Genomic DNA, 17,842 nt, shown 5'->3' with positions numbered 1-17,842 from the left:
CAAGCTATCTAAGGATGGTACTATAGAACGCCACCTCCAGGTAGGCCTAGTGGCGCCATCTCTTGGTCAGGCCGGAAACTTATCAATCCACCCTCGTATATAGAAATAGAGAAGAAAAGTTTATCAAGTACTTTTCAATGAACAGTGGGATTGTGTGTTGTAATGATATTGAAGGACTCATTAATTTATATAAAATAAACTTATACACGCCAGAGGATTGGCGTCTTTTCATAGATTCGTCTACAGAAAGTCTGAAAGCAGTACTATTACATAATGGAAATAATTACGCTGCAATTCCAGTAGGCCACTCAACTACACTGAAAGAATCTTATGATACTTTCCAATTACTCCTGATAAAAATAAAATACAATGTCCATAATTGGCTTATTTGTGGCGACTTTAAAATGATAAATCTTATAATAGGTTTACAATTAGGAAACATCAAATACCCTTCTTTTCTTTGCCTTTGGGACCGTCGTGCAAGTGATGAACATTGGATAACGGAGAAATGGCCAGACAGATTAGAGTGGACAGTTGGTCAGTATAATGTTGTTTATGAAAGTCTTGTTGACAGAAAGAATTATTGCCACCACTCCATATAAAACTAGGGTTAATGAAGCAATTTTTGGAAGCCCTAAACACCGAAGGAGAATGTGTCATTTATATCAGATCTACATTTCCGCCTTTAAGTGATGCCGAAGTTAAGGAAGGTATTTTTGTTGAATCTGATATAAGAAAACTTATCAAAGATGATGACTATATCAAAACCATGACATCTATTGAAAAGGATGCATGGTTGAGTTTCAAAGATTTTCGGATTATTTCCCAGAAAATGTTGGAGTACTCAGTGAAGAAATGGGCGAACGCTTTCATCAAGACTTTCACCAAAAAGAGCAACATTATCAAGGTCGATGCAATGTAATAATGATGGCCGACTATTGCTGGTCTTTGCAAAGAAATGATAATTACCCTACTAGTCATAAACGAAAGTCTCTTCAACGATTGTTTGACATGAAGTGCGAACGTTTCCATAAGAAAACAAGAAATTAGTTTCACCTTCATTGGACATACAATCGTAAGTCTTAACTTAACTGGCTGGGCAATCGTAAGTCTTGCCTTGCCTGGCTGGACGATAAAAAGTCTTGCCTTGACTGACTGGGCGATTCAAAGTCTTGCCATAATTGGCTGGGCAATCTAAAGTCTTGCCTTAATTGGCCGCAAAATATTAAGTACTTTCTTTCTTAGCTGGACAATCCCAAGTCCAACCTTAAGTGGCTGGACAATGTTGAGTCTTGCCTTAGTAGGCTGGAAAATCCTAAGTAAGTTTACAATATTAAATGAATCATAATAGCAAATTTTTTTTAAAGTCCTAACTGTTTTTCATATTCACTCTTCTAGGAGTAATAATAAAAGACTGAGCCAATCGAAAAGAAACCTCCGAAAACCCCTCAGATAACATTTTCAAGGGACAATTGCATACCATCTCGGCGTTAATGGGTTAATACGCTAAATTGAAAAATTTCATTTCGAGGTTAGCCCACTTATAGTGTGGAATTCAATTATTTCACGAAATGTAAACGACTAAATTCGGTGCTCACAGAGTTAGGTGGGTTAGCCTGCTTATGATTTAGTATGCCACTAAACTAAACTAAATATCGTACCGTCAGCAATAGAGAATGCGTTCTATAAATCTGAAAACCTCAGATTTAATGGGTTAAAACACTCAAATAAAAAATTTCAAATTTACAATATTTTGGTGAAAAATAAAGATATCCTAATAAATCCAAGTAGATGTAAAAGGGGAAGATTAGTGCTTTCAAATTCCATATCAGCTTCGTGATAGAGATTTTTCTTATACAGTTACATAACCTCAAAAACAGCTAAAAACGAGTTTTTTGCACATTTAGGTTAGGATATCTTGAAAACCTAACATACAGGAGCAATTATAAGTTCGGATTCGGATTTAGCGCATCAAAATCCTTCAGAAATGTTGGGCTGCTTTTTGGCTTTTGACTTTTGTCAAATTTCGTCGGCCTGTGTAATCCTTCTCCCAAACAGAGGGGAAGGGGGAGATTATAACAAAGTGATAATCATCCTGCTATGAGACGGCCCTACGGATTTAGGACTATGTATGGAGAGAGCAAAATTTCCTGGTCCTAATACCCAAAACCCGTTCGCCAGGAAGTCATTCTTTTGCTCTTTGCACACGTAACTAATGGTACCCCATCCATTTCCGCAACCACGTGTGGGTGTACTTGTAACCAAACAACACCACGCCATCCGCTAGGACAAATCTCTGGCTATCAGCAACGTAGCGTCGCACCGAACGACATCATTTCCGAGGAGGACCATTTACTACTCGTCGGTACCTTGGCTTCACCGCCCGGATTCACCAAAACATCGTCAACCGATCTTGGCTTTGCCGCCCGACTCCGGCTTAAGTGGTACTTCTCTACTATCTTTAAGTAGCTCAACAAAGAATTTTTCGTTTAAATCGGTGGCCCATAATTGACTTTATCGTTACGTAAACAAGGTATTTCTGCTCTTATTACTAAAAAAGCAAGCATGTGCCATACCTACGAAACCCTTGATCATCTGTGAAAGTTGCAGCTATGACATATTAGCGCGAGACGTGTTTTAGCGTTAAAATATACGCTCAATGAAAAGTGGATAACAATAAAAGTTGAAATGCTAATTCAAACTGTTTCGAAATGGAAGGTATTCCTGGAGGTTTGTATAATAAGTTTTTATCGCATTTTGTTTTTAAATTTTGCATGAAATACATCGCAAGTTACCTGTAAGGTCTTCTTAAAAACTACAATTTTAAAAACAATTGTCAAAAAACCATTTCAAAAGTTATGTTTCCGCGAGACTTCGGGTAGTTTCAAATTTGAGTGTGTCAGTAAAGGTGTACAAATTAAAAAAATCATAACAACCGGGCGTTACTTTCTGCTATTCTCATCGTACTTCATATGTATGTGTGGTCGCAAGGGCCGCTCTACTCGTTGACGTATAGTGGGACGAAATCGCGGAAAGCTGGCCAAAAGTATAAAATGTTCATTAAATGGTCAACATTTTAATAGTCACTAATTTTTATGATCGCTGATTACAAATATCATGTCAAAAATTCTAAAAATAAACTGTTGGATCCAATATGGCGGACAATTATGCCAATAAGGTGAATGTGTTATCCAAAGAAACGTTCAATTTGACAATTGTCATAATTGAGAGGTTTTTTGAGTCGCGGATAACGAACTCGGAATCAAATTTTAGAAAACAAATTAGCGTATCAAATATGGCAGACATTTTATACAATAAATGTTTGATTCGACAAGTTATCGCTATTAGTGGCTTTTTTGGGGTCTTTATTAACGTATTTAAAATCAATTTAAGCCCCCCACAAAAAGTACTGAATGTAAAATATAGCGGACATATTTTCCAAAAAATTTACTCAAAAGCCTCTTGTTTTCAATTTTGAGAAGAATCAACAGCTTATTTAGCATACTCGTCTACCATATTGGATGCGCTATTAATTTTTAAGAATTTTTGACCTCGGATTCGTAATCAGCTATCTTGAAAACCCCCTGATACCGATTTTAAAAATAATAAAAATTTATTAAGCATACTCGTCCGCTATATTAGATTCGCCATTTTCTTCGGAATTTTCGACATCAGATTCATATTTAGCGTCCCCAAAAACTCGTGAGTAACGAAATTTTGCCCATTTTATGAACATTTTATACTTCGTTCAGCTTTTCGCAAATTCGTCCTAGTGTGCGTGGGAAAGATTCTATGTCGCGGCGCTTCAAATGTTTCTTATAGTCCGGAAGTACGCCACGTTGCGCGTTATCTAATTGTTCAGGTTTTGTCCCCAGGTATTCTAGTTTATTGTAAAAGCCCAACAAGCACGTAAGGTAGTCTTCGATTATCTCCTTAGGCCCTCGAGTGAGCGTAAGTTTTTGTTCACGAATCCTATGCTGAATATTTTAGCCGGTAAATATTTCGGGATAGTCAATTTTAAATTTGGCCCACCTATTCCAAAAACTACCTTCTTTAATTAGGTTGCGCTGACATAACCTCGCTAAACCTCCCAAGAGAAGTGGCAGAGCACTTATAACTTCGCCAAAAAACGGTGAGAAAACCCTGGTTTATAAAATTTTGGTTATAAATTCCTCTGAACTAGAGAAGGACGAGCCATCAAATGAAAGGTTCCATTATCGGACTATCTTTCTGACATCACGATAAGGACTAAGGGTACACATCGATACAGAATGTCGAGGCAGTGAATTAAGAAGTTGAAATGAAGCGAGATTGTAAACTTGATGAGCGGGCTGATGGACCGTGGAGGAAAGTCGTAGGTAACGCGACTTTGTGGTGTACCATAATTCATAGCCATATTGCTCAATTTTAATTAAATTATTGATCAATGCATATTTGAAAATTTTCCACTAGGTGACTGTACACAAAAACGTTGTGGCAGAGGATGAAATAAGCGTAGAGTAATAGAAGGAAGACCAAACGAGAATGCAGGTGCGAATAAAATTGCACATCGAATTTTCAGAAATATTTTGGTGGGAAGACGTACGCTAAATAAGAAAGCGGTTCTCCCTAGATTTTAGCTTTTGTTTGGTCAATCAAAAGCCTGTTGCAACTTCCGCGGATATACCACTCAGGTCGAGGTGAACTTTTACTATTTATAGTACGTCAAACCCCTCAACTGCATCTGGAATAATGGCGACAAATTTCTGATGCATAGTTTGGCCTCCTAAAAATTTTTTCCTGTCACTGACGCTTAACTAGATGGCACTGTCATTTAGGCCCTGTTTTTGATGTCAGCCCATATCGCGCATCACGTCGAATAACGACTAAAAGTATCAAAATATCGATAGCGAGTACGATCATTTTTCGTGAATTATGTGACTGTAATTTTTATGAACAAATTACTAACATAATGCATATTTTTAGGGGGAAAAAATTTCCACAAGTAAAACACGAAGGACTGCAAGAGATATTACATGACTCAAATACAATTTTACTCTATCCGACCACTGAAGCAGTTGCCCTTGAACTTCTAACACCTGTCGGACGTAATGGACAAAAGCCATATAACGTGATTTTATTAGATGGAACGTGGCCGCAAGCTAAGGTTATATTTATTGAATTCAAGTTTTTAAATTTCTTATTGCTCTTTATCTACATCTTCACATTACTTAAAAAAGTCAATGTAAGGGGACGTTTTGTGTAAACCGCAAAAAATCTGGTGATTTTTTTGGAAACTTGTATTAATGAATACAAATTCTGGCTGGAGGCAGAACAAACAATTGGGTGGCGGGTGCAGCAGTACACTCGCAAAGCACACATAAGTATATTTATATTAAGTGTGTTTCACGAATTTCGGGGAGATCAAACCCTGTAGCATCCCCGGACTGGGGCTTTGGATGATAGGATTAAGATTAATTGACTATAAGATACGTTTACCTGCGATAACTACATATGACAATAGTTTTTATGCAAGTGAGACGATGGTCGTGGGGGCTAAAGCGTAGGCTTTGGACCCATTCCGTTGGCTTGCGGATTAGATTCCCGCCTCGCACTCTGGAAGAGCATCGGTGGCCCATGCAGTGAACACTAGCCTACCAAGGGAGTTGTTCATCTCCGGAGAGTCGTGGGACCAGTACCTCTAGAGAAAATGGTTTTCTCTTAGTACTTAAAGCTGTTACTCTTGGTGGTTCGGAATCAACCTTAAACTGTAGGTTCCCCTCCCACCAGCAAGTAAGAGTGTGTGGGGGGGGGGTGTAAGGGAATAGGGAAGAAGGTGCAAGAAAAATGTAAACCCTTAGGGGACACATTAGAAGCTTCCATTCCAATAGTTTTTATGCGTTAACTTATAATGCATACGGTATGTTTACGTCTGATATATGCGAAGTAAAGTGGTGGAGTATCCATTTTACATTTTGATACATTTTAAAGTTTGTCATATGTATATTTTAAATTATAAAAATCAACCCAAGAAGAGGCCAGCAATCGAACTCGAGGGTTTCGTAGATGTAGGCTAAAGATTAAGTTTAAGTTAAATTAAAGTTTAAATAAAAATAACGTATTTCTCCCTATTTTTATAATTTTTAACCACTGATAGGAAGGAAGAAAACTATAACAAAAAAAAATTTATTTCTTATCTCATTTCTACATGCCAAGAGCCTCAATTCGAGCCATAACTAAAAAAAGTCGTACTAAAAGAAAAACTTCCAACACAGGGGTCTTAAAGAACTCATTATCCCTATTTTCCTGATTTTTTGACTACTGAAAGAGACTATACATAGAAATTATTTCGTCTATTATACATCACAATAGCTTAACAATTTTTTCCAGTTTCCCATTACTTGAGCTTCATGAAGTAATGTACAAATCAAATAAAAATAAGCGACTTCTAACAAATTCAAGTATTATAACGAAATTAGACATTTAAAATTGTGAAGTTTCTAGTTTCTTTGGAATTTATATCCTGTCATTCTCACAGTCGTATGCTATGTTTGAATGATTGGATAAAAACATACAAGAATAAGTGTTAAGGAGAATAAAAAAGAAAACATGTAAGGAGGTGATGTTCTATTTAAAAATTTTATATTATGAACTGTTTAAAAATCAGATTTACACATTTTTGAAAATACCTTAATAGCCCGCGGCATTGAGTACGCGGTTGTACACGAATGAAAATATAATTGCTGTGATCCAAAGAAGCAATACAGGTATACTCGGTGGAGAAGGAAGTAATGGAGGAGGGTTATAGATTTTTTAGATTGATCTAGAATTCCCGTGTTGTTTGTTTAAATAGCTTGTTCGGGGTTCAAGACTGCTGCGACCCAGGTCGCTGATCAATCGCTCTAGCGATCACCATATGCGAAGAACTCCACAAAGTCATCATGTGAACCTCTCCACTCGGGCCCATTAGTGTTAAAGTTATTTTGTTTCAGGCGTCTTTCACTCCATTGACACTTTTCCTCATGCAGTTTCTTCATGTCGAAAGTATTTTCGGATGCAAGCTCTTGTGTTTCTAAGGTTACTTGTTTCGTCAGTCGCTCATCTTTCATCCTCTCAACATTCCTAACCCATCTTAACAAATTGATTTCATACCTGTCAAATAGTGTGTCATCTATGACACATTCTTTGCTACATTATTTAGTATAATTTCTTGGTATATCCAAGTCTCGCTACCGTACAGCATAGTGGTTGTAAGTATAGAATTATTTATCGCTATTTTAGTTTTATCTGATATTTTTTTACTTCTTATAATGGATCCACCTCGGATTCATTTGACGAAGAAAAACGTGCGAGCCTCTGATACATTAGAATTCGAGGGATTCCTACTCTTGTCTTGGTGGAGTCAAGTTATCTTCGCTGATTGGTCAAGGGAGGCCACGCCGTCCACTAGCGCGATGGTGGGGATGCACAAGCAGAAGAAAGGCAAACAAGAGCTAAGCCGAAATCATCAGTGAATCCACCCTTTCCTTGAATCACCATAATTTTTGTTATATTTACGTTAATTTTGAGGACTATGTTCCTTATACTTTTATTCAATGTGTTCAACATTCTTTTTAGGTCCTCCACGAACATAATAAATAACCATGAAGACAAAACGTATCCTTGCCCAACACCTTACATAATATTGAACCAGTTACTCAGCTTCTTATTTACACTTACACTCTCTTTTACCTGCGTATATTGTTTTCATTAATTGTAGGAGCCATCCATTAACTCCATACTCTTTTAGGATTTCCCAAAGTTTACTTCTATCCACCTAATGAAACGCTTTTTCTAGATAAAAAAATGCACAGAAAACTTTTTTATCAACTCTTAAACTTTTTTCTGCGATCTGCCTCCAGCTAAGTATTTGATCTGTATATGATCTGCCTGACATAAATCATGCTAACTCTTTATTCTTACTTCGTTTTATACTGCGACAACACCAATTTATAAGACAGTTTCTTTCTTTCTTCAAAATCTATTTGCATTTTCTTTTATTCTGTTTTGATTTTATCTTTACTTTCCTTGACTAGTAGTTCTAAATTCCTCTTTTTGTGAGTAATCATACGCAAGTCTATTTCTCTCCTCATCGATAAGGTTAGTGATGCTTAATTTTTTTTAGATACGCGTGTTTATTTTTGTAAGATGCGGCGGGTATTTCATCATTCTACATTCATCACCAGACATTCTTCCTGTAACTGCTGTACCATACACTTCTGTTGCGCCTATAACAATAATATCACGTAACATAGTCCAAGTGCCCGTTATATCTGCATTGCGTACTAGTGCCTCCTAAGTTGCACTGTCTATACGTAAGTATATCCTGTTTAAAAAAACTTATTTAGCGAAGCAAGTCATGGAAATGAATGTCAAAAAAGAAGAAGAGGTACGATCATTCTTTCGGACGTTTAGGTCACTGTTTGGGCCCTAATCAGTTAATAAAAAACATTGATTAAGTCTGTAAAAAACATACAAATAATGTAGAATATATTTTATAGAAATTAAAAAAAAATTAAATAAAAGAAGGGTTGTCTCACAAAAGGAGGCCCTCAATTTTAAATTAATATTATCGGCACAAATAAACATACCTGGTATAAGTAAAAAATTGAAGTGTATGTAAGTCAGAGTAAAAATTCAACAGAAACACAATCAACATGATTTAGAAAATGTCAATATTAAAAACAAATAACTAAGAATGTAAATAAATAAGGGCGAAAACTCGACATCATGTTTGGACACGAAGACGACTGACTTAACAACTGAAAGCGTGTTACGAGAATTCAATCAAGAGGAACAGAATGGGATGAAAGAAGAATCGATAAAGTAGAAAGAAACTTCAACAAAATTAAAATGAAAATCTTGTATGAGGTTTGTAAACATCAGGAATTAAATCATTTTCATATCGGAGATTAACAGTAGCTGGTACTTTGTTGATAAAAAAGTTTTCCATTCTTTTTTGGCAAGCTCTATTGTTGTTCTCCAGAGTGCGCAATTGCATTTATAAACGTCTCCGCAAATTTTATTTTCAGGAAGTGGGCTCTCAAGATTGTTAAACAGATTTGAGAAGCTATTAGTTGGTTTGTAAATGGTCTTGATTTATTTTTAGAATTTGTTCAATTTTTTCTGATAAACCTTTTATGTAAGTACAAACTGTGAAATCAACATAAGATACTTTTATTTTTATTAGATTTAGAAGCAAATTCAGTGTTATATAATCGGAAAATGTCTTTCTTTAAACAGTTGTTGATTAAATAGGTTGGGAAATCATTATATTTTAAAGTATATCTGATTAAATTAATGTTTTTGATTCTAAATTCTTAATCCTTGCGGCGAGCGTCCGCATTAAAATTCCGTCTACAGCCAGCACTTGTTAAAGAAGTATTATTGTTGTTGTGAACTATTTATAGAATAACAATTTTACTTATGTATGGAAGAGATTTCTACTTTTACTATGTAATGATAATCCATTTTTTTGTCCAACGTGCACGATCAACGTGACTTCCGTACCTATAGAGTTGGCGTAAAGTGTAAAATGGCCGCTTGACGATGGTGACACATGCACACTTCGAGAGTGACCGTATCAACCGTATCAATTTTTCATTTGGCGCAGTATAAACTCGTCGTTGAAACCTTTTAGCAAGGGCGCATTGACGGCTTATTTATCGTTGAAAATAACGTCTCTTGACACGGTTATTTTCTTGGTAATCGTATCATAAACTCTAAAATTGCTCGAGTTTCCTTGATACCCAACCATTATGCATTTTTCCAACTCGCGTTGAATTTCTTTCGTGATTGCTTTGGAACGTACATGTAAGCGACACTTACGAACACACGGAGATGATTTACTTCAGGCTTCTCGTTGTTCCAAAACTCGAATGACATTTTCTCAGAATGAGCTCTGGACACAGCACGGTTCTGAAGATATACTGTTGCGTTTACATCCTCTGTCCAAAGGTAAATCGGGAGATTCTTCGCTTTCAACATCATCCTCGCTGCCTCGATAGTATTGGATTCGCGCGCTCGGATATATTTTACCCTTGAAGAAATTAATTATAAAAAAAAGATTGAATTATCAACTAAAAAAGACCAGTTTTGAACCAAAAATATTATAATCGAATTTTAATATACAGCAATTCGTTTGGACCAACTAAAAAGGAATTTTAAACAAAATAATTAAATCTTCAATTTTAACACAAGAATATTCTTTTCCTACCAGAAGTGACACATTGTCAACAAAATGCATTAAATTTCAATCAAATAATTTATTTTTCAACTAAAAATATCATTATTCAACAAAAAATGATGTAAGTATATTTCACCTTTGGAGGAATTAATTTAAACAAAGGGATTTTAACAAAATAGTTGAATCCTCAATCAGAAAGATTAATTTTAAATAAAAATAGATGAAGTTTCAACTATCAACTTCATATTCCACAAAAAATGGGATAGTTAAGTTTTCATTAAAAAATTAATTTCAAACAAAAAGGGAATTTTCAACAACAACAAATTTTCTGATTTCTCTACCAAAGCAGATGAATTCTTATCAAATATTTAAATTTTTAACCAAACAAAATGGATTTGCAATTTAAAATATCCATTTTCTTCCAAAAATGGTTTAATTGAATTTTCTCTTAAAGAAATTAATTTTTAACGAACGAAAATGGAATTTTGGACAAACGAACGAATTATTTAACACAATACATCCATTTTTTAACAAATAGGTTATTTTTCAGCTAACAAGGATCAAGCTCAATAAAAAAAATTAATGAGATTTTTTTTCTTTTTTGGTTGCGAATTTTTTCTTTGCTGAAAGATCATCTCTTTAGGTAAAAACTTGATTCTTTAACTGAATATGAACAATATAAAATTGCATCCCTTTCAGTTGAGAAGTCAACTATTTTTTTCAAAATCCCCCTTTTTGGGTTGAAAACTTAACAATTTTGTTGAAATTTTGCTTTGGTTGCCTGTTGGTTCTAGCGCTTCGCGCTTGATAATGTGGTATATTCATCTCGCGCTTCTTGTTCTTTAATGCAGTAAACTCGCGCTACGCTCTCGGTCTTTGTATATCCCCTACATTTGTGCACAAACTTTTTAAAATTAAAAGTCAAAACGTCCACAGCTGTAATGTAGTAGTTGTGAATTCTCTTTAGTTAAAGCTCTTTTGTTCAAGATTTAATTATATCATTTAACATTCGTCTATTTTTGTAATTCGATTAATTTGTATTTAAATTGGGATTTTTTCTCGTAGAGATGACAATCATTACAATTTTAGTTGAAAATTAATTCTTTTGATTAAAAAATTTTACTATTCCAGTTTTGATTAAAAACTTCTCTTTTTAAGGTAACAATTCCACTACTTGATTAAATGTTAAACTGATTTAGTAAAAACCGATAATTTTTGGATGGAAGACTTATCAAATTTAATTATTCTGTTGAAAATTCCTTCTTTCTTTGGTTGAAAATTAATCCTTTGGGTTGAATATTTCGCCAGTTGGTTTGAGGTTGAACTACCTTTTTAAGACTTATTCTTTTTTATGTTACAGCTGTTATTGTTTTAAAATAATATTTTTTAGTTAAAACATAAAATAATACATTTTTCATCGAGGTTTTATCTTTTTTGGTTGAAGATTTATCTACTTGGTCAAAAGTTGAACCACTTTGTTAAAACGTAATGTTTTTGGATGAAAATTCGTTAATTTTTTGAACTAAAAATTAAACTTTTTGAATTTAAGTTTAAACGGTTTTGTTGAATATTTGTCTTCTTCATGAAAGTGTTGCATATACAACAAAATAATTTAACTTTCAACTCAGTTGTTAAATTTTCAACCAACAAATATGAATTTTAAGCCAAATGGGCAAATTTCCAATCAAAAAAGATTAGTCTTTAACCATAAATAGTTCCATTAAAAAATGAATTTTTAGTGAATATGTAACAGTGGACGTTCTAAAACAAAAAGAAAAGAATTTTTAAAAAAGTATTCAAGTTTTCAACCAGAGTTGAATTTTCAAACCAATGGATAAATTTTTAACAAATTTGTTGAATTTTTAACCTGCAAATATGGATGTTCGGCATAAAATCTAACAAATGACCAAATGTAGAAAAGTTAAATTTCCACTAAAAAAATTAATACAAAAAAAAGAATTTTCAACAAAATAGTCAAATTTTCTACCAAAAAGATGAATTCTTAAAATGAAATTACGAATTTTGCAACTAGAAAGACAAATTTTCAACAAATAAAGAATTGTCAGTCAATAAACAAAATAAAATTATGCCAGGTACTGAACTTTTAAGCTAAAAGACTATTTTTCTATAGAACAGTTATACCGCCTTTCCCTTCCAGCCAACCCCAGATACTACACTTCCCCCTCCATGCACCACCATGAACCACATTCTTCCTAACACCTTCACCCAACATGTTAACTTTTTAAATATTTATTTTTTTAACGTCTTATTAAAACACATTTAATTAATGTGTTAAAATTTGCGAAGAAAAATTAATATTTACATTCAATAAATAATTTCATTAAATTCAATGTTGTTTTAAATATAATAATTATTCGTTTAATTTTAATATATTTTATCTTTAATAAACAAAATATTTATTTATTTCATAAATTTTAATATAATGTTTAATTTTAATGTATATTTTACTTTGAAATTTTGTTCAATATATTTTTTGAATAGTTATTAAAATAAAAAATAAAAATACTTTTGGACGCAAAAGAAAGGAATATATTAATTACTGAGGGAGAAGTTGGTAAATTACTTGATACGCATTTTAAAAAATTTGCTAAATTGATGAATAAAAATTGTGGTTTAAAAGTGCAAAGTGCCTTATGTAAAGAATATGATTATCATTAACGTGAGTTACGAAATTATAAGAAATGTGATTCATCAATATCATATGTAAATAATTTATTGACAAGAAAAACATAATTTGGAATAAAATAGTTAATTTTAATTTTCTACCAGAAAATACGAATTTTGTTTGAATCATGTTGTAAAAGATTAATTACAGTTAAAGATGCGGAACTCATCCTGTCGTGCCTTCCAATTATTTTATACTAATATTTTTTAAGTTTCATTACGTATAAATAACATAGGAAAGATACTAAGAACTAAGAAAGGTCGTTTTCAACCAATTACACGCAATAAAAAAAATATATATGGAATATTTAACTGCATTAGTTAAATTTTCAGAATAAAGAATTAATTTAAAAAAAAAATGAATTTTCAATAAAATAAATAATTTTTTAACCAAGGAGATCAGGGTGTGCCGGAACGAACTTTAAATAGGGGTGACAAGAAAGGTCTTACATTATTTTTGGATTTTGTTCTAGAATGCTTCAGAAACAACTTTCAAGAAAAATGAAAATCATTCTTGGAGCCTTTTTATATTTTTGCTTTTTTAAGTTTAAATTTTTGAAGTAATTTGAAAAAATGGAATTATTTTCGAAATAAGTTATGTTTAAAGAACAAAAATGACATTTATTATTGTTTTTAATATAAATCTTGTATAATAAGTGTATGTTTACATAATTTTTAATGTACCGAACTTTATACGAACGTAAAAAAAACCTTTCAACAAAAATTATATAGCAATGAAGTTTAATAGCAATATGCTCGAAAAAATAAAAAGCAAACATGCTGAGAAAAAATTAAAAGCAAACATGCTGACCATTATATTCTTGTACAGCGTCTGATAAATTTTTGGAAAAATTATCATTATTTTTCTTTGTTCCACATTTTTACATTCTCGTCAGAGAAAGTATTATATTTTTGTCAAATTTTCACCCCCCAGTTTTTGTCAAATGCCCCCGTTTTGAGACCCCCTGAATCCAAAAAATAGGTTTGTACGAATGTGTCGGTCTGTGTTTTTTTTGTATGTATGTCTGTCTGTTTGTATGCATATATGTATGTATGCCTGTCTGTGAGCACGATGACTTTTAAAAAAATCATTCGATTAGATTGGGCTTTGGTACACTCGTTTAGTGTCTTCAGCTAAAGGTCAAGTTCGTTAGCCAGCCATTTTGGATACAAAGTCAAAAAGTTAGCGCATTTTGAATATTTTTTAGATCACTTTTTTCAAAGTCCAAAATTGTTCTCTATGGATGTTTATAGTGTTAAAAAATTCGAACAATTCATCCTGATGACTATTTTCATTAAACCAAAAATTACCAGAGTTATAGAATTTACAAGATTTCAAATAACAGATGAAAATGACAATTTTAAGCCAAACAACGCACGATACGAAAAAAAATCAGGAGAAAAAACAATTTATTTTTGAATGCCCTACAAGATTATCATAACTTTTTAACAAAACTTTGGTCTTTTAATTTCTTTTTCGTGTCGTGTATGGGGTTTCAAACAATTATATTTTTTAATGTTTTTAAAACTGTTTTTCGTACGATTAAAACAAAAAACAGAACTATCAAAACATTATTTTTTAAAAATTAATTCATTTTTACATTCTCATCAGAGAAGGTATTAGACTTGTGTAAAATTTGACCCCCCAGTTTTTGTCAAATGTTCACGTTTTAAGATCCTCTGAATCAAAAGACAGGTTTTTGCCAATGTGTCTGCCTGTCTGTATGTATTTCCGCCTGTCTGTGACCACAATAACTTTTGAAAAAATTAATCTATTAGATTGTCCTTCGGTACACTCTTTTAGTGTTCTAAACTAAAGCTAAAGTTCGTTAGCCAACTATTTTGGATAAAAATGCAAAAAGTGAGCGCATTTTAAATATTTTTGAGAACAATTTTTTTCAAGATTCAAAAATTCGCTGTACGGGGCTTCAAAGATTCCTGACTTAAAATAGAGAAATATAACACCAGCTACAGGTTCTGCCTTTCTACTCATTGTCAGTGACCGTATTTTGGGACCCAGCAAATATGGCGCACAATGCGATATCCGACCGAGGGTCAACTTTTTTTGCAGCCGTCCACCTGCAGTCAGGTGCGTTCCGCTAACACCTCCACAATGGAATTTCAGTATTTTATTTATGTCATAATGTTGGGCTTTTTTCTGCACCGATGCCAATTTTTGGGCTCTTTTAGTTTTTAAAAAACCGACTTTTGGGTGGAGGTGCTGACCGCTAGCACCTCCAGTACAGAAAAATAGAAAATTGAAAAAATCAACAGCACTAGAATTTAGGCCTTTTTTGGGCTCTTCAAAAATGCAAAAATTAAATTTGAAAAAACAGCCCCTTTCTTCTAAAAACTACCTTTAAAATTAAATAAGCCCCTAAACTGAATGTAGGCATATCAGAATTTAAAATACCCTCTACGATTTTTCGGCTTCTACCCTGAACGTCAAAAAAGAACCCCTCTCTGCCACGTAAATGCAATTTTGTCAAAAAATAACTTTTTTACAATTTTACAATGTCAATTAAGTAACAGATTTTTGAGCTCCTCGAAAATACCTGCTACGATTTTGGGGCTTCAATCCTTAACATCAATAATTAACCCCTCTCTACCACGTACACAACTTTGTCAAAACATTACTTTTTTTAGAATTTTACAATGTCAATTGAGTCTGATTTCTGAGCTCCTCGAAAATACTCGCTACGATTTTTTGGTCCAATCCTTAACGTCAATAATTAACCCCTCTCTACCACGTAGGTACGACTTTGTCAAAAAATAGATTTCTTGAGAATTTTAATTTGTTAATAGAGTCTCTGACTTTTGGGCTCCTGGAAAATACCCGCTACGATTTTTGGGCTCCAACCCTTAACGTCAATAATCAATCCCTCTCTACCACGTAGATTACTGTACCCGATAATGCAGTGTATTTTTTTATAAGCATAGGTTGACCGCAAAATGGAATTTGTTATTTTTGATTATTTTTTGTACGATATAAATTTGAATTTTCAACTTTTCGACAAAGTTAAAAAAAGTTGTTATGATAATCTTTTAAATCTTTCAAAAATGAAAGTTTTTCTTCTCGTCACTTTTTTTCATATCATGGCTTTTTTGGCTTAAAAGTTTCATATTATTTTATTTTTTTGGATTTTAAAAATTCTATAATTCTGATCATTTTATTTTTATCGCAAAAAGTCATAGGGATACATTGTTCGAATTTCCGAGTATTATAAAAAACTGAACATAGATTTTTTAATCTTGAAAGAAATGGTAACAAATTTTTTTAACTCACTCACTTTTTGAATTTTAATTCAAAATAGCTCGTTTGCTAACTTTTTCATTCTTTTTAGGCTTTAAAAAAATCTGCCGAAGCAGAATCCAATTTCGTCAATCTTTCGTAAGGTAATCGTGCCTACAGAATACATACTACAGACAGACAGAAACCTTCGTAAAAATAATTTTTTCCGAATAAGGGGGCCTCAAAACGTGGAGATTTGAGAAAGCCCGACAAAGCGAAAGGTTACATAAAGCCAATACCTTCTCACTAAAAAGAGAATGTAAAATTAAAAATTTTCAATATGCTGTTTTTTCAAAAAAATGACAGCTTTGGGTATTTTCTAAGCGCCCAAAAATCACAGACTCTATATCTATCGTAAAATTCTATGAAAAATGTATTTTTTTGACAAAATTGTATCTACATGGCAGAGAGGGGCTTATTTTTTACGTTAAGGGTTGGAGCCCAAAAAGCGGGGTGGGCATTCTCGAGGAGCCTAAAAATCAGAGACTCTATTCATTTCTGACGTTATTGACTCTATTGTCATTGTAAAATTAGAAAAAAGTTATTTTTTGACAAAGTTGTATCTACATGGCAGAGAGGGGCTCATTTTTGACGTTAATGGTTAAAGCCCAAAAATCGTAGTATGGATTTTCGAGGAGCTCAGAAATCAGAGACTTTATTGACATGCGAAATTCTAAAATAAGTTATTTTTTGTCAAACTCGTTTGTACGTGATAGAGAGGGGTTGATTTTTTACGTTAACGGTTGGAGTCTATAGATCGAAGCGGATGTTTTCTGGGAGCTTAAAAAAGCCAAAAAAATTCCCGTGGTTAAATTACTGAAAATTTTCAATTTTTTTAAAGGGTTTGATTTTGGAAGTTAAGGGTTAGTTTAGGAAAAATTTTTTTCGGATTTCAAGAGCCCAAAAAAGCCTAAAATTCTGGTGAAATTGAATTTATATTATTTATTGATTTTAAGAAGTGGAGTTGCTGGGTTAATTTAAGTTGGCACCTCCACAAGAAAATTGATTTTTTAAAAAAAGTAAAGAAGCCCAAAACTGTTAATTGACGCATAAAAAAAGCCCAAAAATAGACCAAAATTCTGAGCTATGAAAAATCCCAAAATTCGATTGTGGAGGTGCTAGCTTAATGGACCTGGAAACGTGCCTGTTGTGATTATTTTTAATTTCAAGTATTTTTTACCGTTTTAATTGATGAAATGTGAGACTAGGTTCCTATTAGAGAGTTTCATAGTTGATAAGGAATATTACAGTGGTGATAGATTTATTAACTAGATGATTTAAAAGTTCTTTCGGGTAGTTATTTTTAATTTCAGTTTGTTTTTGCGGTTTTAGCTGATGGAGGTTAAAACTTGGTTCCTTAAATGTGATAGGGGTAGTTTTTAAATATTGTTTAGTTTTACCTTGGAGATGAGGATATAAAGAAATTTTTTGGCAAAGTGTTTGTTAAACTTAGTATTAATTATAGATTTTATGGATTTTTTGGCAGAAGACAGCCGAGCAGGATTTGGTTACATGCATCAGCGGTGTTTTATATTCGTTTTTTTTATTATTATTACGGTGGGATTGCGGGTATAGCTTACAATTTATTGAAGAAGGATAGTATAATATTTTTTATTTTGAATTTTGTTGGCAGTGTGTTGTTAACCAAGAAAAATTATTGA

At 33.0% G+C, this 17,842-nt stretch overlaps 1 protein-coding gene across 2 annotated transcripts in view; it reads left to right on the top strand.

Annotated features, from left to right (window-relative positions):
• The window catches only part of LOC117175811 (DTW domain-containing protein 2), a 217,397-nt gene that overhangs the window by 139,412 nt on the left and 60,143 nt on the right, over positions 1-17,842 (top strand). For both annotated transcript variants that reach the window (XM_033365563.1, XM_033365562.1), the window contains one exon: positions 4,966-5,146. In XM_033365563.1, the coding sequence (XP_033221454.1) occupies positions 4,966-5,146 (181 nt within the window). The remainder of the gene's footprint in view (positions 1-4,965; positions 5,147-17,842) is intronic.

This window comes from Belonocnema kinseyi, chromosome 7, assembly GCF_010883055.1.
Source record: "Belonocnema kinseyi isolate 2016_QV_RU_SX_M_011 chromosome 7, B_treatae_v1, whole genome shotgun sequence".
NCBI lineage: Eukaryota > Metazoa > Arthropoda > Insecta > Hymenoptera > Cynipidae > Belonocnema > Belonocnema kinseyi.
The sequence above is the reverse complement of the archived record's forward strand: the minus strand, read 5'-3'. Positions and strand labels throughout refer to the sequence as shown.